At 33.2% G+C, this 23177-nt stretch overlaps 4 protein-coding genes across 8 annotated transcripts in view; 2 read left to right on the forward strand and 2 right to left on the reverse strand.

The window, feature by feature from the left end:
* Nucleotides 1–445: 445 nt before the first annotated feature.
* Nucleotides 446–10802, reverse strand: LOC116338063 (AF4/FMR2 family member 4). Of its 4 annotated transcripts, none has more exons than XM_031763117.1 (17): nucleotides 10413–10802; nucleotides 7223–8139; nucleotides 6560–6689; nucleotides 6244–6483; nucleotides 5398–5926; nucleotides 5067–5292; nucleotides 4896–4979; nucleotides 4491–4807; nucleotides 4100–4334; nucleotides 3646–4030; nucleotides 3130–3555; nucleotides 2252–3057; nucleotides 1960–2175; nucleotides 1811–1891; nucleotides 1563–1731; nucleotides 1312–1462; nucleotides 446–1240 (listed from the first exon to the last, which is right to left on the reverse strand). In XM_031763117.1, exons 2-17 carry the CDS (start codon nucleotides 7261–7263, stop codon nucleotides 1131–1133), a joined length of 4146 nt encoding a protein of 1381 aa, XP_031618977.1. In that variant the 5' UTR covers nucleotides 7264–8139; nucleotides 10413–10802; the 3' UTR covers nucleotides 446–1130. The 4 variants fall into 4 exon arrangements, with proteins under 4 accessions (XP_031618977.1, XP_031618974.1, XP_031618978.1 ...); XM_031763114.1 differs by having other exon boundaries at nucleotides 6560–6692; nucleotides 10413–10801; XM_031763118.1 differs by having other exon boundaries at nucleotides 1981–2175; nucleotides 6560–6692; nucleotides 10413–10797.
* A 727-nt stretch (nucleotides 10803–11529) lies between these two features.
* LOC116338150 (putative oxidoreductase GLYR1 homolog) lies at nucleotides 11530–16432 on the reverse strand. 2 transcript variants are annotated; one of them, XM_031763234.1, is made up of 11 exons: nucleotides 16133–16431; nucleotides 15366–15402; nucleotides 15197–15285; nucleotides 14989–15115; nucleotides 14722–14910; nucleotides 14437–14652; nucleotides 14068–14352; nucleotides 13854–14000; nucleotides 13556–13769; nucleotides 13372–13461; nucleotides 11530–12525 (listed from the first exon to the last, which is right to left on the reverse strand). In XM_031763234.1, the coding sequence occupies exons 1-11, from the start codon at nucleotides 16147–16149 to the stop codon at nucleotides 12326–12328; spliced, it is 1611 nt and encodes a 536-aa protein (XP_031619094.1). In that variant the 5' UTR covers nucleotides 16150–16431; the 3' UTR covers nucleotides 11530–12325. The 2 variants fall into 2 exon arrangements, with proteins under 2 accessions (XP_031619094.1, XP_031619096.1); XM_031763236.1 differs by lacking the exon at nucleotides 11530–12525 and adding an exon at nucleotides 12571–13064 and having other exon boundaries at nucleotides 16133–16432.
* A 367-nt stretch (nucleotides 16433–16799) lies between these two features.
* LOC116338006 (guanylate kinase-associated protein mars) lies at nucleotides 16800–19529 on the forward strand. Its single transcript, XM_031763026.1, has 3 exons — nucleotides 16800–16917; nucleotides 17015–19075; nucleotides 19140–19529. The coding sequence occupies exons 2-3, from the start codon at nucleotides 17039–17041 to the stop codon at nucleotides 19314–19316; spliced, it is 2214 nt and encodes a 737-aa protein (XP_031618886.1). The 5' UTR covers nucleotides 16800–16917; nucleotides 17015–17038; the 3' UTR covers nucleotides 19317–19529.
* Nucleotides 19530–22616: 3087 nt separating this feature from the next.
* LOC116338120 overlaps nucleotides 22617–23177 on the forward strand; it is a 113028-nt gene continuing 112467 nt past the window's right edge. Inside the window, exon 1 of the mRNA XM_031763194.1 lies at nucleotides 22617–22932. The gene's annotated coding sequence lies outside the window, so the exon portion shown is untranslated. The remainder of the gene's footprint in view (nucleotides 22933–23177) is intronic.

The raw sequence follows: 23177 nt of genomic DNA on the forward strand, positions 1-23177 counted from the left end.
TATTGAAGGTATTGTTTTACAGAAAAAATCAAAAAAAAATAAAAAAAATATTTTACGTAATTTTTTCTCCAAAAAAGGATCCACAAATGGCATTGAGCATTTTATTATTGTGTCACGCAATTTGCGTTCGAATATTGCTTATCGCATACATGTTTAGATATTATTTCATTGGATTGTTTGCAAACAGCTTCAAGTTCATGTGTGGATGTCAAGTCGATTAATACTTATCTCTTGTGATAATTCTTGACTCATCTCAAATATTTCCGTACAGTATTGCTCAAGACTGTTAAAAAGGGGAGAGAAAAATAGCTTGACAAGAAAGTTTAAAATAATATGAACTTTGTTATTTCATTTATGAAAATTGAACTAATCGCAATTCAATTCGTTTATTTTCTTTTAAATATAAATTGAATTCAACGAAATATTTACATAATAATTCGTTGGCATTGATATACAAAAACTTCAATATTTTTGATTTAGATTTAATCGAAATGTTAAAAATGAAACGATAAAATTTTCTTTATTGTTAACACAAATGTTAATAATTAGGTTGTTTTATGATAATTTAAAAAAAAAAAGAAAAGAAAAGAAAAACTTTTCAGCATCTATTCCCGTTCGTGGAAAAAGAGTGCAAACCCAATGAGTGTGTGTTTTTCATTTTACGGCCGGTTTTACAAAGTTTTACATTTGCATGTTTAACAAATTTAACAAATTTATAACGCAATTATAAAATTGAATATCTTTTTGATTTTTTGTGTTTGATAAATAAAATAACTTAAAATACTAACTAATAAGTCTAATTGATAGCAGAGAGAAAAAAACAAAAGGAAAATAATAATATTAATAATAGTAATAATTTAATAATTAGTTTAATGCTATCTATCTCTTTTTTCCTGTGATTTTTTTCCCCATTTTTGTGTTGTCCTTTGTGTAATATTTTGGTTTGTTCTTCCATTTGCCGTTTAGCATTGAGTTGATTTGGTAGTTTTACATACCCACACAAATTGAAATTATTTATTTAAATAAAATATATTTACTTTTTTAATAGAAAAGAATCTCCGTGAATTTGTAGATATAACAAAATATCTTCGCGAAAAAAAATTCAGTATTTTCTTTTTGCTTTTGAAGTTTTACAATTGTTTCAGTTTCTTCAAACCGGCATGAACATATTTAACCACTTTGCTGAGAGAGCTGTGCAATGTAATTGGTCCGTTATCGTGATCAAGTTCAACGAAAAATTCTAAAATAAAAAGAAGAAAAGTTTGTGTTTAGTTGGATGCCACTCAATGTCAATGTTTTAATGTAAAATACCTGTATGGTTTCCTTTGAGAACGGTCGCATCGGCCAATTCCCATAAATCATGACACATAACCAAACGGTTAAAGAACTTATCTTGTCGCTGAAACGCATTATGGACTTGAATTGGAACTAATGAACAAGGCGGCGTATTTGAACCCGAACCCTTAAGAAAAAAATAAATAGAAAGCGGCATATTAGTTGATTTCATTCATTTTATAGTTTTATCAAAATTAAATTCAATTTCATTTTGTGACGTCTCTTACCTGTGAACCAACTGAATTCGTTGGTGATAATGGTGATGGCGTATTACCATTTGGCACTTCGGAAAAGCCACTTTTCGTTAAATATTCTGATATTGTTTTTTGGCATTCTTTAACTTCATGTCTTCGCATTTTGTACAGTTTTAAATGTGTTAACGATTGGCATCTTAAACTGCAAAATAATGAAAAATACGATTGATTAATCATAAAAAAAATCATAAAATTTTGACAAAAATCAATTTTTAACTTACCTTAAAATTGCTACTTTACTATGAATGCTTCCTTGACGAGAAGGATGCTGTTGTTGGTTTCGAAACTTTGAAGAGATATATCTGTAAAGAGTAAATGGCATTGGTTATTTTAAATTCTCAATCTGTACCTATACTCTTGGTATACATACTCGTTTAGTTCTGATACATACTTTATTAAACTAAGAGTGTCGTTGTACATCGTAAATGCTGCCTTCTCTGTAAGCGGATCCCGTTCCATTGCAACACTGGTTAACAAAAAATATACAGCTGCTTCTAAGTATAACATAGCTTGGGACAAATGGTCCGTTTCAGCATCTGCTGCATGTTTCAGTCTCTTTGCCTCTGATAACGATCGATGATGATCTCTGTTTATTGAAAGATGATTTATTAATAATATTTCTTTTCATAATTGAATATCATATGCAAACGTTAAATACTTACTTCAATTCTCTTTCGTCCCTATCGTCGTTTGTACGCTCAAAATAGGAATAATATACCTTTGTAACAATTGGTTTTTGTGGTGGAGGTGGTAAGATACTAGAATTCGTTCTATCATGATTTGTTGGTGCTAAATGATGTTGATCTATTGTTGAGTCATCAAACAACTTTTTCCTCTTTTTATCCTTGTACGGACTACTATTCGCGCTAGACGCTCGCTTCTTTCGATTGTTTGTTACTATGTCATCGCCGCTCATTAATTTGTTGCCATCATCGTTGCCATTTTCTAATTTAATTTTATCGTATTCTTTTTTGATATTGACATTCGCATTTTTTCCATCACAGTTGTAACCCAGTTTATCGAGCGATTTATCATCGATAAACACTTTTGGTGATTTTATTGCCCGATTACAGGCATTAAATTCCGATGCTGAAAATTCAGCTTTTAGACCTTCACGTTTTATCTTATTTAATTGCTTCTCTTCTAATTTCGGTGAACGTGAGAATGCGGTATTGTTTCGTATCGCATGTAGATCGGTATTATCAGCACGACAGTCGCTTAGATTTGTATGGATTATGGTATTATACGCAGAATTGTGAATGTCTGGTATGTTGCGAGTAAGTTTTTGATCGTTGATTGAATTAAGCTTTGAATTAGCTTTAAGATCGTAGTTTGATCCACCATTTCGATTTGTTTCATTGATTGCTTCTGGATCCGCACTATCGTCATCGCTACTGTTTTCACTGCTTGAACTTGTGTCACGTGGACTGGTCCAGCGACCACCATTTTGAGGTCTTCGTCGTCCTCCCTGCGAATTATAAAATTTTTCCCCAATTTAATATTTGAAAATATGGCATGTATGAGCATTTTTAATGTTTACCTTCAATTTCGTATTGGCATCCATTGGACTCTTGTTATTGTTGCTCGAACGACAATTTTGATCACCTGAAACCCGACTTAATCGTATGAGATCTAAGCGTTTGATATCGATTTTGCAAACGATTGAACTTGGTAAAAGTTTATTGTTGTTGATGTTTGTCGTTGGTGCCGTGCTACAATTACGCTGAGCAATTGGTACTGCCTTGGGCACATCTTCTGATTGTCCAACGATCAACACTTGACCCTTTCCTTTGGCACCGCCATCATTCTTTGTCATTCGAAATATATTTCGCACAATACTACTCTTTATTTCACTTTTCGCTGGTTTGTTCACTTTTTTATTATTTTTAATACTCTCTTCACTTTCGCCCGACGATGAGTAATGCGAATGATTTTCTTTTGGTACATTTCGTTTTCGGCGTTTTGCCTGGAAATTAAAAGAGTTGATTTGTTAGATTGAATCGAATAGATTTTCATTAAGTCACGAAAATATAAAAAGAAAGAATATGTATTTTACCTTTGATTCTTGTTCTTCTTCTTCATCATCATCGTCATCATCGTCATCTTCTTCACTCGAGCTCGCCACTTTTTTAAGAACCGTTGATTTACCACGAGGAGATATTGAATTTCTTAATTGAATGGGAGATAAAAGTCTTTCGGACCCATGGCGTATGGGATTTTCTTTGGTGGCCGGTGATGCAATTTTGTTGACGGTTTTCTTGCGGTCAGTCTCTTCATCACTTGAGGATGGATCAGTTGATACAATCGGACGACTTTTTATATTTGCACTTTGTTTCTTAGTTTTCGCACGAGCATTGCTCTGTGCACGTTTTGCATTTGCTGCCGTTTCTTTTTTTGGTGTTGTTCGGAGTGTTGGTGACATTATTTTCGATTCAATCGCACTAAAAGAATTAAACAAAATTTATGTTAGTTTTTTGATCGGCAAAATCAGAATTCTAACACTGTGTTACCTCTTTTGCTGTACATTCTCTGAGGTGGTTGGTGTTGTTGGATTTTTTCTTGGTCGGCCACGATTTCGCTTCACTTCAGTTGACTTTGATCGACTTCTTCTCGTTTTTGTACCCGTACTTTTCCCATTTTCATTGTCGCTACTTTCACTTAGCGTTGACTTTTCCGCAACGGTTTGTCGTTTTTGCCGTGTTTGTGGTTTTTTCTTATTTAAAGCTTTCTCAACTTTTTCATCATCTAGAATCAAATACAGTCAACATTTAATAAGAGTTCTGCGAAAAATGTCTACACTTTCATCAGATTTTATATCGAATGATTTGATAAATCAACAAATCATTCAAAAAAACATGATTTGAGATGATGCATTCAAATAAATTGATTTGATTGACTTACCCATTGGTTCTTGTTTGATTTGTTCATTGGTAAAGCACTTTGGTGATATAAATGACTTCTTTTTAGCTGATTCAGCGGCATTCAAATTATTCGATAAGTCTCCTGTCACTTCCGTTTTAACTTGAGGCACTATATGCGATGGTTGTTTCTCGATTGGTTTTGGATCTGGTTTTGGATCTGGTTTTGCAAAATTTGCCAAGCTCCATTTGTCTCTTTCAGTATCTGGTTCATTTTTCGAACCATCATCATCACTTGACGAATCCATTGAACTAGATCCTTCGGAACCACTCTCTGTTGAATTGTCATCATTAGCATTCCTAGTTAAAAGAATAAAGTGATATTAAAATGATATAAGCATTTAAAAATGTCAACATTATCATAATGATCAAAAAATGTGTATCTTACGTTTTATTTGGCTGTTGTTTGCTTTCAATATTTTCGCCTTCATTGTCATCGCTTTCTGATAAATCCAAATCGTGTTCAAGTTCCCTGTTTGCAACAAAAGAATCATTTTGATCAATTGGTATATATAAAAAACATGTTCTCTTTCGATAATTTCGAATGTCATGTACTCACGTTGATTTGTTGGGAATTCCATCGTGCTCTGGAAGTGAATCAATCGACTTTAAATGTGTTTTGTTCTCATCTATGTCAGCTATTGGTGTCATAAGTGATGATGATGGCATTGGATTCAACGGAGCCAATGGTGCCAATGGAGCTAATGGAGTTAATGGTGCCAAAGGTGCCAACGGTGCCAATGGAGCCATTGGCGATGTCAACGGAGCAAGTGGTGCTAACGGAGCTAAAAAAATAAAATTATCAATTTTATATAGTATAAAATAAGATGATAGTGTGAACTAAGCAAAAAAAAATGAATTCAGTCATTAATAACATGTGATGAACTTACTTGATGAACTATTGTGTAAGGAATGGAAAAAAGGCGGTATGTTTGCATAAACATGAGACTTATTTGGTTGCTGTACTTCAATTTCAGTTCTTGGTGTAGCAGCAATTTCGGTCAATGGTTCCATTTTTGGATTCTTCATAATCTTCAATATATTGTGAACATCCATTTCGATGCCACCTTCTGTCGGCGTTGACGGTGTTTCAATGCGATTTGAAACGGATCTCGTTTTTAAATGCGCTTGGTCATGATTCATGGGAACTTTGAATGGTTTTGCAAAGGTGGGCGCTTGGAATCCTTTATCAAAGAGATCCGCATTCTTCTCGTTACAATCTTGAATCTTATCATTTATTCGGTCCATTTGTGTGTGATGTCGTCCATTTGGCATTCCTAAATTGCTCGGCATTTGTGAAGAATATTTGTAATTTGACCTTATTCCGTTTGGTAATTGTGATGGTTTCGCTTGTTGTTGAGGCATTGCAGCTTGTTGTTGCTGAGGAGAATTCGATAATCCATTCATATGTTGTTTCACCTGAAAGTATACAAATTGTTTAGTACATTTAAAGAACGATTTAAAGTCAAATGTTAAATGCTGCTTTTATCACAATTCAAAATCACCAATCGTGATTTGAGTTTTTTCTATTTTTCCCGAATGAACTATTTCTTTAAAAAATGTTTCCCGCTTTTTTTCCAAGAAAGTTTTTTGTCAACATTTTATTTCATCGAAAATATTAATTGAAACAAAAGTGAGAAGGGTGTTGATAAAGAATACAAGACTGAACGAGCACTTTAGTAAAAGTTTTGCCTTGTCGCCACCCATGAAAATTGTTTGTGAAATTTTGTGCTTACCTGTTTAACACTGTTACGATTTTGTGATGGTGGAATTTGTGGTTGAAGCTGTGACTGAGATTTTGGCTGATTTAGGACCGGTGGTGCTTGCGGTGGAAAAGAAGGCTGCTGTGAACGATGAATTTGTGATGAGCTAACACCAACCAATAGCATATTATCGCCATCAATAAGATGTTTCACACTTTGGAAATCACCCAATTTCGATTGTATTTGTCGCTCCTTCTCCGTTGGACTGGTTCTCTGTAAAATCAAAATATAAATCATTATATAAAATTAAAATTTTCTTTGGTTTAGATGGTCCGATTGGAAAACTTACACGAAAACAAGGTGCTTGAAATAAGCACGACGGCATCACTGGTTCAGGCTCTGGATTTTGTGTTAACGACATTTTCGCACGTTCACGTTTGTCCCTTTCACGTCTTTCCTTTCGTTCGGCTTCTTCCATTCTACTAAAATACACAACAAAAAAAAAAACACATTTAACAACAATTCAATCCACAACAATAGAAAAAAGGGAAGAATATTAAATATTCAAAGATTTTTTTAAATTTTAAATTAATAGAGAATTATTGATTTTCACAGTAAAAATGCATTTAATTTTTTAACACAACTTAAAGTCGGTAAAAAATGCACGTGTTTAAATTGTGTGGGAATTAAAAATATACTTTTAATAATTTGGTTAAAAAAAACAATTCTTACAATTTAATCATTTTTGCTAACTGTTGCTGTTCTTGAATCTTTCGTTAAGAATATTTTCAATAAAATGTGTGGTTTCACAACTGTAAAAGTCATATATATATAATATATTCGGCCAAACTAATTAAGGCAATGACAGTAAGTACTAATTACTAATGACTACCACCACAAATGAGACACAAAATGTCAAAAATTCAATTGAGTTGTAGGCTAGGATATGATGTTTAGGCTATTCTTCTCCCCTTATTATTTTTATTAATTATTAATGAGTTTATGGGCTTACCTGATCCTTTTTAGATCATCATTGTTGCCAGTGGAATACATGTTTTTTCCACAATTTAAAGTATTGCCACATTCGGAAGTGCTGTGCTAATCGTTCGCTGTTTTTAGATTGAATAATTTCACTTTTTATTAATGGTAAAATGCGTGCACCTTTTGATATTGTTTTTTTCTTTCTCTCGCTCTCTCTCGCTCTTCCCCTCTTGTTAATAAATAGATTTATTGTAATTGGTAATGATTTAGTTGATTTGCTTATTTTACTTGTTGATTAATGTTAACCAAATTTATGTAAAAACACGGTAAGCAAAATGATACAAATTGTAAAAATAATATTGCAAAAACAATATTGCATGAATATTAAGTTTCTTTTTTTGTTGATCTTGGATTTTAAAGTGTTCGTTTAGTTTTGTTTATTACGTTTTTATTATAATATGTGAGTCTGTTTTGGTTTTTGAAACTAACAATTCACTCATAATCACCATTTTGTAATAATAATATTTTTTTTTGTGTAAAACACATGTGTGTCGTGGAATTTTTTTTTTACAAATGTAGTTTAGATTTTTTCCCACGCATATTTGATCAGTCTAGAATTAAGTTGAAAATTGATTTCACTGCTTAAACACAATTGTCGCACATATCAAAAATGCTATCTTGCACCAAATCGAATATTTAGCCCCATCATTGGAACTTATATAGAGATATATTTTTGTTGCGGAGTTTTGAGATTGTTGCTCAAACAAGCTTCATTTATTTCCATGTTCCATTATTGTTTTTATGTCCATGCTCTCACTTTGTATCATTGTTCACATAACAAAATATTCGACGTTACATCGTTGGTTTTTATTGTGCATCATCTTCGGTGTAGTTCGGATTGAAGAGATTTTTAAATGTTTATCCAGGTTTCATTCTGAATAAGTGGATCTGAAAGTATTGTAAATATTTTCAATTATTTGAGCATTCAAGAAATTCATATACGTATATAAATTTACTACAAAACGTGTTGTGAAGAAATATCAGAGAAATGACAAAGAAATGAAATAATAGAATAATCAAAAATTACAAATTCACAGTCGATATTTGAGATGAAAAAAAAAAAATTGGAATATGTCCTTTCCAACAAAAAAGAAATGATATAAAACAATCAACATTCAAGAGCGCACAAAATCAACCGCACCAGTTATACTCTCTTTTACTCTCTCAGTATACATCCATTTATCTCATTCTCTCACTGTCACAACTGTTTTGTCAAATGTATATACTATATACATAATCGCGCCAACTAAACCCATACACACGTACGTAGACGAAAAATGCAGCTAAACGAACATAGACACACACACATACACACAGCAACACATTTACACACGAACAGTCTGTTTGTTGTTTGGAGTGCAGTGTTGAAAAATCACTTGCAAAACCTCTTGATATTTTTCACATATAGATTATTAATTGTATATATATAAATATTAGCAATGCTACAATGCTATACGATTTTACGTACGATGCTAAGCTAAGCGTAAACGTTCGTTGTTGTAATGGATGGTTGTTATGTTTGTGTTCTCGGATCTATTTCGGTTGAACAAGAGAGACGACGAGGTAGAGCGAGAGAAAGAGACACAACGGGAGACAGAGAGAGAGAGAGAAACTGAGATAGAGATAGAGATAGAGAGAAGGGAGCGTAATGGAAATTACTATAAAACGACGGATGTTCTCAGCATTCGGTAATATATAACATACTATTACCTTATGAAAATCAAAATGATACGTGTTCATCGAGGAGACAAACAACCGCCACTGAATGAACAGAGAGAAATGAAATGAACGAGTCAAACTTTCGACCAAAGTGAAACTACTGAAATAAATTAAAATACAATAATGCTTGATAGCTGAGCTTGTGTGAATGGAATAGATATTTGATGATCTCTATATATATGATTCTATCGCTGTATTCGTATATATCTATATACGTATATATGTTTGAACAGTTGCTCCACAGCTTTGCATTCATATTGAACTCGGTTGTATGCGATGACTAAAATAATTCCTATCTATGTTGTTTTGACAAAAAAAAAAATTATTTCAACAGACTTTTGCTTGGATACATAAACAATAATTCTTATTTTTAATTGACAAATGTCGACGAGAAACCTCACAAAAAATATATCCCATTCTGTGCAATTTAAAACATTGATCACGTCGCTTTGATAACATGATTATTTTTTCTATATTCTTTGATGCAAATAAATGGCCAACTATATGGCTTTCTCGATTGATCTTTTACTTTAATTTGACATTTAAGTCGAAGCTACTACATGCAATGAGTTGCTGCGCCACTTTGTACTTTTAGTATCAAAATGATTTCGTAATCATTGTGATTGTGCACTTACGAGATTGCCACAATGTATGATGGATTTTTGTATATACGTACATCGTTTCAATTTGTCTATATATATCAATTTCTTTTTATTTATATGTATCACCCAAACTACGATTCTTTCTCGGAAATTTCACATTATTCAAAAGAAATTGGCATCAACTATTTCGCATCCAAATGCCGCTACCACATTTCACAAGCCTATGAATGTTTTTATTTTTTGGTTATTACAGAGATGAGGCTTTGTTTTTACAAATTTGAAACACTTTGAAATGTAAAAATATAACCAATCACATTATTATTTTGTTTGGCAAACTTGTTGTTCGATATGTAGTTTCAACAAGTGAATTTTACAAATGGAATGAAAATGATATTTGTCTCACATTTCTAATCGTAACTTTTATGAGAGCGAAAAAAATACACAGACATACTTCCATGCTCAATTTCGATTATTGTTTTCTTCACATTTCGTCTTTATTGTAATTAAATTGGAATTGAACGTCGCTCCATCAAGTTAATTGTTAAAATTTTCGTTCACAATTAATCGCATTCGAATAATTCGATTCACATTTTTCCACTCGGCATGTAAAATTGTACATGGCGTTCATTTCTCGAAATTATTTTCAATTGAAAATCCGAATATTCGGTGATAAATATCAAATTAACCACATCTGGATAGTATAGAATCGATATCAACTCTTTATATCTCTCTCTCTATCACCCATGTTCGAATCAAAATGAGATTTTTTATCGGCTAATAAAACCATATTTTGAACAAAAAAAGGCAATAATTATCACAAAAACTTGTACATTGGCTTACATTAAATTTTCGTAAAAGATTACGTTGCCGATTTGATGAGCCAAATCCAAGGAACATTGATTGGGAGACTCATTGGTAATTTCCCATATTCACATGAATATTCACCGAAATTTGAATTAAACACACTTATTAAATGCAAATGATTACAGACACACATCGAATATTTCGATTAAAATTATGTTCATGAACCAAGTCTACATCCGAACACATAAAAATATATATATAGATATATATATTCACTTGAAAATTTTCTTGTTATTCATATTCAATCTTTTGCATATTGGAGTGACACTCAGCACAGTGAATATATATATTCACATTTCGTTTACTTGAAATTGTTTATGGTTTTGTTTATTATTGAATAAATTTTGGTTTTATTATTGAGAAAGAACGTTTGCAAGAAATTTGTTTAAAATTGAATTGATTTTCTACAAAAATTAAAAAAAATATTTGAGCTATGCAAAATGTACATCACACAAAGTTCGCCATTTTCTTTTCAACATACACACTCTGAGAGTATCAAGAGAAAAAAAAATATACTTATTCGTACAATACTATATTTTTTTTTTCTGTTCATTTCTGTTGTCGTGTGTTGCTTTTCCTCCATGTACGTACCGTTTGTGCATGTAGTAGAAAGAGTGAAATAGAGAGCGACTGTACTAGACGCACGTATACACAAGTAACTTGTTATGCTTGCTTATTCACTCTTGCGCACTCGCGCCATCTTTGTATAACAATGTCTCACAAAATTCCGTTTTATTTTGTTATTATTTTTATTTCGGACGATGTCTTGACAGAGAGTTCATCTATCGATGTATTGGTTGTAGCGCCGATGAAACCGTTTTATTCTCATCGTTTAATTCATGCTTTCTTACATAGTAATTATCGGGCCTATTGTCTTTCAATTTATTTGTAAAAAAAACATTACCCATTGATTTATTGATGTGTTCACATGATGCGTGGCGACCGTTGAAACTTTGCTGACACGGCCGAAACTCAAAACATCTTTGTATTTCTTTATGACCAGAATTATGAAAAAAATGTCGTATTTTATTTACGAGATTCTGAAATGAGCGAAATTCATATGATTTTTGACGCAACGAATAAAAATACATGGTTCAGGATTATTTTTCTCTTTATTACTTCTATTTGATATAATTTTCATCTTTTCATAAAATAAAGAAATCATTACACACCGAAAATGGAACTTAATATTTATTTCTTTTCTAATATTTTTAAAGCAAATGTGAAAAATACTTCCACCTTCGAATTTATTCTTTTTACTAAGAACTTGTTATGATTTAACTTTCTAGATTAGACGAACGAAGTTTGTTTTTATTGTTTAATGCAAATTTATAGAGAAAAAACTATAGCAAAGAGCCGTATTGAATGCATTTGAAGTCTTATTTTTTGCAATTGAATACAAATTAATGAACAAAGAGTTTATTTTTACTTTCAAAATATGTAACCGTCTGAATTTTCTTCGTAAATTTACTAAAATGTTCAATCTACTCTTGTTATTTTTAAAAAAAAGAAGAAAAAATGCATTTGAACTTCAAAATGTTTGTGTAACGAATGTATATATCATAATCCCATTTCAATTATTGTCGATTGAAATAAGTTCATCATCGTTTCCACATAAGGTGAAAAATACTCCGAATCCTAACAATAATTTGTGTGGCGTAACATAGTTTGGTGATTTACACAAATTGAAAAATGGCTCTTATTTAATTTTCGTTTGGTTTAAGACAAAAGTATACGAAGCTGGTCGCTAAAATGTGTGGAGATGAAACGTGTCAGTTCTAATCATTAGAATTTGTCTAAAAATTAATGTTGGTGAAATCGTGTTTTGTTGGTTGATTTTTTGTTTCTTCATTTAGTTGGTCGAATGTTGTTTTTCTTCAAATCTATGTCTAAAACTTTGACTTCAAGTAAATTGCAGATGAGTCGTGCTCCGAGTAACCAGTCCGTTTGGCTTGCTTATAGATTTCGTTGATGGTCGCTGTGATTGGGAGTGGATGTTCGAGCGATTCGGACATACCTAAGGCGAGTCGAAGATCCTTTTGCATGTGTGATAGTGGCTGATGAGTTGGAAATTCACCCTTAACCATAACTGAAACCGAACCGTAAACAATTAAATAAATATTGAATGACATCATTTTGATGCTACTTTGGATGCTTCTTTTCATTGATTTTTCAGTTTTATTTGGTGACACTTTCTAAATACAAAATCTTAAATTGTGCATTTAAAACCAAAAGAGATGGAGTTTTTGTGTGTAGATTTTTGTTGAGACGATGTGTGTGTGTATGCGTGTGTGTGTGTGTGTGTGTTGTCATAATAATCTCCGTCATAATTTCATACGTTTGAAAATATAGTTTTGTTTTTGTTTGTTTTTAGTACATATGCGATTTGGTTGTACATATGCGGATTACGACAGAGGCTGGCTGTTTGTTAAAATTTCGATCGTATGTATACGGAGCTTGAGTCGTGCTCAGCATATCCCAAGCGTTTTGCATGTTTGTAAATCTCATTTGTTGTTGCCGTTATTGGAATTGGGTGATCACACATTTCAGACATGGCTATTGCTAAGCGAAGGTCTTTTTGAATGTGGCCTAACGGTTGCTTGGTCGCAAAATCACCGTTTATCATTGCTATTTAAACATTTGTAGCGCGCAAAAAAAGAGATATGCAAAAGTGATAGAGAAACATGTATTAGACATTTGGATTTTGTCAGGCAAAACATGACTAGAGAACAACAAATGAAATTCAAAAATAACAACTAAGAAAATTGATACCAAATGATAAAAAAATCGAAATTTTTAAGGAATTATATTCGTCTATCGATAGAAACAAAGATGCTATAAACACAACAAAGCCAACAAAAAATCAATTGAAAAGAAGCAATTAAACAAATCGTATAAAAAAGTCTATTTTACAAATTGCAACAATGTTACATACCATTTCCTTTCTCAAGCATCAAATTTGACGAAATATTCGTAAGCTCCAGTACCTCGAGGACGTCTTTTTGCTGCAAACCAGCTTTGCTTGCTGTTTATTCAATGAAAAATTTGCAAAAATTAATAAGATGCCAATGAATTAGCGAAAATTGGTTTAAAAAAAATTCGGTTGTGTAAATACTGACCCAAAGATAATGCTTCAGCAACGGCTGCGATTGACACACCAGCTAACATTTGTAAAATAAGATTCATCTTTGATGCATTACCAACATCGCCCAAATAGAATGAATTTTTGCCCATTGCCTCGAAACAAGTCTGACACTCCTCGAACAGTGTTTGTTCACCAGCCGCCAAAATGATCAATGTACCTTCTTCTGCTTGATTCTTTGACCCTTGAATCTATACATAAAACAAACAATATTACAATCAGTGAACAATGTTCAACATTGGAATCAGTCCAACGGTCAATTGGTTTCAACCTACCTGTGCTTCCAAGTAACGGCCACCTTTTTGAATGATACTTGTTGCAATATCTTGTGAGGTCTCTGCGTCTATGCTAGTCATTTCAACATAGCCTTTGCCATCAACCATTGAATTTGACGATAAAACACCGCAATTTCCGAACACCATCTATGTCAATTTGGAATATGAAATTTTAATAATTTTTGTCGAAAAAATCATGTGTAAATTGTCTTACCTCTTTGGCAACCCATGGATCTGATACACAAGAGAATGTAATGTCCACGTTATCAACAACGTCACATGGTGTTGGCATGATTTCAGCGCCAGCTTCTTCAAATTTACGACATTTTTCAAGTGTACGATTCCAAACGACGACCTTGTGCCCTGAGTTCAACAAGTTCTTAACAATACCACCGCCCATGATGCCCAAACCAAGGAAACCAAACCGCAACGGAGACGGATTAATGTTTTTCGATTTTAGTGTTTCTGATACGGCTTGCATATTGATTTCTGGTGGATCCTGTCAATTTTAATCGAATACCGATAAGTAACAAAACACCGAATGTCACTTTGATAAAAAAAAAATATAAACGTTTCAACTTACGGGACGTTGCACCTGCACCTGCGGTCGGTTCAAAAGTTGATTTACAGCATCGTTGCGGCGGGGTGTTGTTGAAAAGCTAAGATCATGGTCACCATCATAATTGCGATCACCCAAAGTGTGTCGGCTGCGTTTTGGAGCCGGTGCCAATTCATTCTCATCTTGAAGTTTATTTTTGACTACAGTCAATCGTGCTTTTGCTGGCTTCTCCGTTTTTTCCTACACACAAAACAAATCATGTTCATCACCACCGATTGCTTAAGATTCTTTGACAAATGTTTTACTTACTATCTTTTTCTTGATTGGTTTCGGTGATGGTTCAGCAACGGCCGCTGCAACAGCAGCAGCAACTAATTCACCTCGATCGTTTTCTTCGTGGTTTGCTTCCTCCAACTTAATCTTATCGAAAACACTTTCAGTTGTGTCATTGTTCACATCTTCATGTACAACAGCTGGTTCGGCATTGCAACGGAATTTCTGTGTGATAAAAACGAAACATATTGTTGAAACTGACGAAAAACTGATGAAGATAAGCGAAATCAAATCTATCATTACCACTGGATCCGAGATATATTCTTCGATTTTTTGGACCGCCTCTTTGAACGCTGCCGTTTTGCTCGACTTTATCAACTGCTCCTTGAATTCGAGATAATTCTTTATGTTGTTCTCTTCAATCCATGCGCTACAAATAATATAACGGTTTGATATACATTTTTGGCAAAACATTTTTGACATTTCTTCAGAATATAATCAATATACTCACTAATTGCATGTGCCAAAGAAGAAAATGCAACGCACTGGTCCTTTGGATTTCTTTGGTTTTTGGCCTAATTCTGGAGGCGGGTAGCAGATCTACGATTTTAAAGTTACATTTAAATACACACTCTTTGTATTTCTAAATCAATTGAAATATGTGGCAAATGAATACTTACACGTCCTGGCCACGGCGAAAAGCCCTTCATTTTGGCCCTAAAATAAGAAACAATACGATTTATTCTCTATTTGTTCGATAATAATGTTCTTGTTTAAAACGTTGTTCGTTTGTTTATTATTTCATTTGTTTGAAAAGATTTCGAATGTTGGACTCAATCAAAAGCAAAAAGATAACGATGTAAATAAAGAATGCTATTTTATATAGATGTCGTTCATTAGTACATTATAAACTATTGTTTTTCTTTCTGGCAACCATCACAATTAATAGCCGAATGACACGAAACACCCACAAAATGCTTTTATAGTTAAAAAATGTATGATTCGAGCGCGAAGAGTATCCAAAGAAAGCCAACGCAATTCGGATAAAAAAGGTGTTTGTTGTAAAGTGTGAAAGTGACTTGAAGTATAAAACGCGGAATATGTAAGTTAGGTTAGAAAAACAATAACAATATCTCTTCGTTTGAACTAAACGATTTAAATGTGTTTCGACTGACTTAATGAGATAATTTCATAATATTGGTCGCATTGTATCGATTATACAGTTCAAACTACTCTTGTAATTCATATTTTCTCCGTAAATCACCGAAAATATTGTCGATTTACAAATAGAATGATTTTTTCCGCCATTTTCATTATACACATTGGTTACATGCTACATTTGTCCGTAATTAAACACAACATTTCTGGTCAAACTTCATGGGCTGGATATCAAATTTGTATACAATTTTTTCGCGCTCAAATTAATAAATGCAATAAATAAACTCACCAAACCAAATCTTCCATATTCTATTCGGCACGTATTTTATTGTCAGTGCGCAAAATGTTTCGTCGTATGAACTTTTCACCGTCGGCTTCTCGGCACTTTCTCAATTTTGATCAACAAACGAAATTAATCACGTATTTTTTTGATTTTTTTTGCGTTAAATTCTAAAACGGGAACTAACAATTCGAAGAAAAAAACACCAACCGAGTGTAAATAGAATATGCACGAAAAAAACACACAATTATTTTGTGTGTTGTATATGCGATTTCTTATGCTTCACCTACAAGACTGACGCTCAACACAAATTTGTAGAGGCAAGAAATGGCGGTCGCATTTTGTACTGCATTTGTCAAGACAGTGTTGCCAACATGAAATTCATGAATGCCACGATATCGCTTGCCTTTCATCACACCGCCTATTAGGTGATAGACTCATTTGAATTTATTCAGTTAAAAATGGGAAAATTGAAAATTATTTTGAAATTTGGAAATTCGACCAATTTTTTATCATACATTTTTGCAATGTATTTATGATTTTCAATGAAAAGATGAGCTGCTTCTGGAATATAATTTTTTTTCTCAATTTAATGCAATTTGTATGAACGTTCGAATATGTATTTCCAATAGGCCTTTTCGTTTGACACATATACGACGTTCAGTTCAAATGAACATTTATATTGAATAGAGCAACGGACAAGTTGCTTCGTTTTGTGAACAAAAAAAATTGTTTCTTAACCATCAAAAGTACATTTTGTTTTTAGTGAAATTGGTATATGTTTTTGTAGAAAGGTAAATTGAGAATCGGCAGATTTCTCTCACAATTTTATGATTTAATTGATTAAACTTGTGTTTTTAATTATTTCTTGTTTGTTTGTTTCTTTGACAGTCCAACAAAAAAAAACCATTGAAGATGAATGCGAGCGAACATTCGATTTTGTTCAAATCAAAGTCTGGTCGTCATATTGGTATTTCCAGCAATCAAAATCAAGACAGAAAAGCAACGAGTCAATATCGATCTGATAAACGGCATGCAGCATATTCCAGAAATAGAATTATTGAATCGACACCAGGTAAACCATTTGATGCCGTACCGTTGGCCGATGACAATGGAAATGAGCACTCAAATGAACCGAAACTCAGTGTTGTGCCGCCAAGCGATAAAGATAGTATTAGTCGTAAAAAAGCATATCGCGACAAATTCAAGGAATATCTTGAGAAAAAAGCCAACGAAAAGAGAGCAAAAGCCAAATCGAAGCCATTCTTATGCGCCGTAGCAAGTGGTCGTTTTGTGGCAGTTAATAATGAGAAAAATAAAAGTGAAACAAAACAAAAAAATGTTGCAAAAGAGCCAGAGTCAATTATTCCACAATGTTTTACACCACGATATTCGCCGATTAATACGCGATCGAAAAAGTTAGCTCTTTTGTCGCCGAAAGATCAAACGCCAAAGCGTAAAAGTCGAAATGCGAAAAGCAGTGAAAAATTACCGAAATTTGAAATGAAACGTAGAGTACCGATTACTACAAAGTTTAAAACAACCAATTCAATCAAAAAGACTGTAGCTACGGTCTCAAGTAGTTCCACGAAAAAGACTATAACTGCGGCACCAACTATTGCAATTAAAAAGACTGTAAGCTCGGCACCAACTATTGCAATTAAAAAGACTACTGTCAAAGTAAGCTCGGCACCAGCAAAGGCACAAATTAAAAAGTTTGATGCGCCCACCACAACTCAAGGATTGCCAAATGTCAAACCAACTGAGCCATTGAATCAACGATTTCTGAACATGAAAAAAGTGGCCGCCGCAAAATCGAGCCACGGAAAGATTGGTGCGGTGCATAAGTTTATCAAGCCAAATGTGAATACAAAGTCTACGGATTCCGAATCGAGTGTCAACAACAATTGGATGACATCAACTGTCGTCAAACTAAAGCATAAGCCACAAACCGCTGTGTCGAAGAAAAAATTGAACATATTCAATGACAGTATCAGCCCAATTGAAGACGTACTAGTCGATTCCAAAGTGGACCTGGTGAAACCACTCACGCCAAAACAAGTTCGAAAACTCAAATCCGAAACACCGGTCGTTGGAAAAAAGGTTTCACCATTTGTAAGTCCATTTGTTGTCATAAAAAAAGGTGTCAATATACAAACGACACCAGTGAATGCTCAAAAATCCGATGAATTGTGCGTGACGCCGAAAAGTTCACACGATGCAGCCCCGGCAGTTACGAACTATGTCAGTCCTTATGTGACAATCGGACGTGGTCGTTATTCAAGCGGTCGTAAAGAAAAAGAAGCAAGAGAGAAAAAATATACGCTTGAATCTCGTAAGTCATTGGATTTGAATCAATCAGTAGAAGAACGTCAAAACAAAGAAGCAGCTTTATATTTCCATCAGCAAGTGGCAAAAGAAACAGATCATTTTAGAGAATTAATCACGGAATGGCAAGAATATTCAAAAGAACATCCGATTCCCAGTGAATATAAAGACTTGGTGGACGTAGCTGTTGGCCAAACACAACTACTCATTACAAACAAATTCAAGCAATTCTCTAATTTAATTAGATCGTGTGAAAATAATGACGGCGACAAGCCAATCAAACCAGAGGATTTGGAGGGTTTTTGGTCGATGATGTACATTCAAGTGGAGCAGCTTAATCAGCGTTTCGAACGTTTGAAAATGTTAAAGGAGAATAATTGGGAAGATCCAGCAATTAATGTATCGAAACAGAAGAAAATTCGGCCGGATAATGCAATGGTAGCGAAATTTAAGCCGGCCAAAAAGCGTGTGAACAGTGCACTTGCTGCAATGCTGAAAGAGGCGCGAAAAAAATACAACGAATCCAAAGAGAACAAAGAAATGAGCAATCAAATAAATGATGTTGTGTTTATGAAAAAACGGTTGTCATCAGCCAAATCGACACCGCAAAAGACTCCATGGATTGTAAGTGCTTGAAAACAATTGCAATTACGTTCACAGTGGAATTAAATACTCTTGTTCGTTTCAGGTCGAGGATTGTGTTGTCAATCAGGTCCAAACACCAGCACGATCAATTCTGAAAACGCCTGGTTCCATTCGAAAGAAGCGAATGACGCTCACATTCAAGAGAAGTCCGCAAGTCAAAGTTTTCGAAAAGGAAGATGGAAGCATCCCAAGCTCTTTCGAATTGCATGAGAATGAATAACAGCAGTTTTTGTTGTCATAAATGTTATATTTAAGCAATTATTTGCAAAGCATTAGAGATTATTTTGATATTATATCATTTCATCAGTCGTTCGACTACCTTATTAGATTTAAACATAACTGCACTTAAGTCATAAATTCAAAAAAGAAATCATCGTCGTCATTTGTTTAAATATGAATTCGTAATTTAATTGCATCGCAATCAAAAGACTGAAACCAACAGCTTTTAGTAGATTAGCAAATATATGTTATCAGATAAATAACGACTATTGACTTTATTTGAAATTTTATTTTGACAGAAGCAAGAATTGCTAGCAACAAAGGTAAAAAAAGTAGAAAAAATCGGATATAAAATATCATTTCGACTGTTCTTTATCTTTGTCAGTTGTTGAATAGTCTGAATAGTTGTAATTCACGTACGTTTTTTCAGCATCACATTATTCCCAAACACCGTTACGTAAGTATTTTAAACACATTGACGACCTCTGGATCTACCGTCAGTCTCTGATATTATTTTCCTCGTGTATACACAGTAAATAGAGCAAAACCCTAACTCTGAGTTCAGCATAGGAACATGTTTGAAATAATTGAAAAAGACCTTAGACGATATTATTCAATTCGCAGTTCATTTAATGAGGTATAGAAAATATTACTCTGAAAAATACACATGTCAAAACTCTGAAGTGCACGATAAACTTCAATTTGTGGTATTCAGAATTTCTGATTTCACAAATACAAATTCAGTGAGAATCGCAGTTGGACAACACTATTTCACAATCAGTCGATGACTTTGAGTTTTGACATCTGAAAAACTAAAGAGCACTGTTTGTAAAAAAAAAATCACATCTTCGCATCGCGATTCAGAATAATCAAGAGCAAATGTTCTATTCAATTCCATATACCGCTATGGATACTGTGAATTGAAATCATTTTCCATTTCATTATATTTGTGAATTGTGTTGGAAATGCAAGCATATTTAAATTAAACATATGCATTATTAATTATATGAAACTAATTTATTCGTTCACAATTTCCATATCAAACTCCAAAAACACCCGAAAATTCCAGAAACGAAGATAATTTGAATGTCAATACGAACTCACGGAGAGAGAAAAAATGCGATACCAAATTATGTGCATACATTTTGAAAACTTTCTTAATTTGCTCCAACAACTGAATTTATTCAACCACAATACTTAAAATTCCTTAAAACATGTGTGATTTTGTATCGCATTGTCTTGCGTTTTCTTGATATCTTGTCGTACTTGTTTTTTTTTTAATTTGTTGCATGTGCTTGAAATCACCAACAAAACGCAAAACAATTAATATGGTACATGAAGGAGCATTCGTACATTATTCGTGTAATTCAATTGAATAAAGTATTTGTTTAACAAATTCACCTTAATAAATTGGTTTACCCTCTTCTGAATCGGGCTGTTATAATATGGCATGTTCTTGACGTTTTCAAAATGCTTACCGATTACAACATTTTCACATGTGTGTGTGGCCGTGTGACAGCGGGGGAAATATAAAATAAATGCTATTTTGTCATGTAGAAAAATATTTGAAATAATTTTGTGAATGGCATGATAAGAAAGGTGTTTTTGTAGCAGCGATTTATGTCATCAAGCATAAAATTGACATTGGTTCCACAAAACACAAAAAGCACATATCCATACGATGGATTTATGTATGCATATAGGAAAATTGAAAGTCAAAACATTTTGAAGTGTTTGCTGCAAATTGAAGATATAGCAAAACTTATTCAATTAAAATAACCAACTTTGAGCTTAAAATGCAAATCGAAATTGGAAGGTGGGTGTGTGTGTGTTTTTTCGCTTCATAAAACTAGACTCGGGGTGATGTCAATACTATTATGTTCATTCGAAAACTATTCAGCTTAACATGGGATTCAACAATTTTGAATTTATTTGAACAACTTGCACTTCTTTTCCAACATATAGTGCACGTAGGCCAGAAAATTCTAAAGAATAAAATGCAGATTTGATTTAAATCCGATCAAGTTGCAAATAATAAAACAAATGAAAATCTGATTTTAGAATAAATTCTTGTGTTTGTTTCGTATAAAGTACAGACTAAACCATGTTCTGTGTCTCTTTTTTATGAAGAATGTAAAATAAAATCACACGAATTCAACACAGAGTTGATATAGACAAGCTCCAATAAAAAATAAATAAATTCAGGGATGATTTTTTTTTTCGATTTCTGTCTACTTCAGAACTTTCGACGGACTATTTTTGGCTATCAAGTCATTTTTTGTAATATTCGGTCAGTGCACTTATACAGTCAATATTATGTAAATTGTCGTCATAAACAGAGGTCGCAAGCGAATGAAAAAAATTGGTTCTATATTCGACCAAATAATATAAGTCTATGCTCGAACCTGAACCAAAATCAAAAGAATTCCCTGGTACTCGAAAAACATGGATCACTAAACAGGACACTCGAACTCGAAAATTAATGTTTGAGTAAATACTATTTGTTTACCGCTCTACTCGGATTTTTTTCGGGACGAACCCGGGCGGTTGTCGTGATTCATAGCAAACGATTGAAACAATGGTGCAATATACTTAAATTGCAATGTTTAAATCTGTCTCGCAAAAGGTAGTTAGAATCATTATCATCATCATCAACGAATGATTTGACGATTCAATACGTCGTAGATACCGATTAAAAGTTACCTGTATGTGAGTTACCATATGAGGAATGACTTTGAATGAAGTAAAAAAAAAAACGAATTTTCTCTTCGGTTCAGATATGCGAAGTAAAAAGAGCTTTTTCAGAATGATCGAACCGAGTTTCCAGCCTGAATATATCCTGGAAAGTTGGAAAATTCCAAAAAGCATGCGCTTGAATGGGGAATATTCGGTTTCATATCTCAACAAAATTTCTCTTGTTATTCATTGAAATGTGAGTATATGCGGTTTTGCCGCACGAAACTCAACAAACTGTGCTTATTGACTGGAAAATGTGTCGTTTTATATCGAAATAACACCGACTATATCATCGATGCGACGTCATCGCCTGAGTATGGATGCTGTGCCGCTTTTGATTTCTTACGCAAAAGTTTGTTTGTATTTTTAGCGGCAGTCCCGTATGCGTATGCGTAACATTTTCTCATTCAAGAGTTAACATACAAATGCTTGTTTTCCGTTTTATGTGTATGCGATTCGTACCGAATTTTATACGAGTGAATCGCATGGATGAATTGCGAGAGTTGTCTTTTAAATTGTTTGCCGTTTCTATGCACTCCAGTTATTTACACAACGTTTACGAGAACGGTTCGTTTGTTCGTTTTGTCCATAACAATTGTTGTTTTCTATTTTGTGTGTTTCGATTTATGAATGGTACAATACAGTTGGTATTAAGTGAATTGCAAAATAAAAAAAAATAAACATTTGTGAGTCAATGCAGATAGTGCAAGTTTGGACATTTTAACAGTTCGAAAACTAATGCAGTGACATTAAAAGCGGTTAATTTATCTTGGACATTGCTTTAAGCACATTCAGTTGATTCTCTCGGTTTGAGACCAGTTTACATGGTGAAATGATTCGAAGAAGTGGAAAATTCAATTTATCAATTTAATAGCTATGTGGTAAGGATAACAAAAAATTGAGCCTTTTTATGAAATCGTTTTTTTGGGTTATTTTTCATATTATTAATGTCGTTTTTTCATTGAACAATGTTTATTAAATATTACAATAACAAATGAGCATGAACAAAAAAAATTAAATTTTACTTTAATGAACTGTTTGGTGACGATCTATATAAAATCTCTTTGGAAAAGTATGTTAAAGAAATGTTTCAATTACGTTAAATGGAGTCTTGATCGTTTTTTTA

Source organism: Contarinia nasturtii, unplaced genomic scaffold, assembly GCF_009176525.2.
Source record: "Contarinia nasturtii isolate CC-2019 unplaced genomic scaffold, AAFC_CNas_1.1 Cnas_scaffold_350, whole genome shotgun sequence".
Taxonomy (NCBI): domain Eukaryota; kingdom Metazoa; phylum Arthropoda; class Insecta; order Diptera; family Cecidomyiidae; genus Contarinia; species Contarinia nasturtii.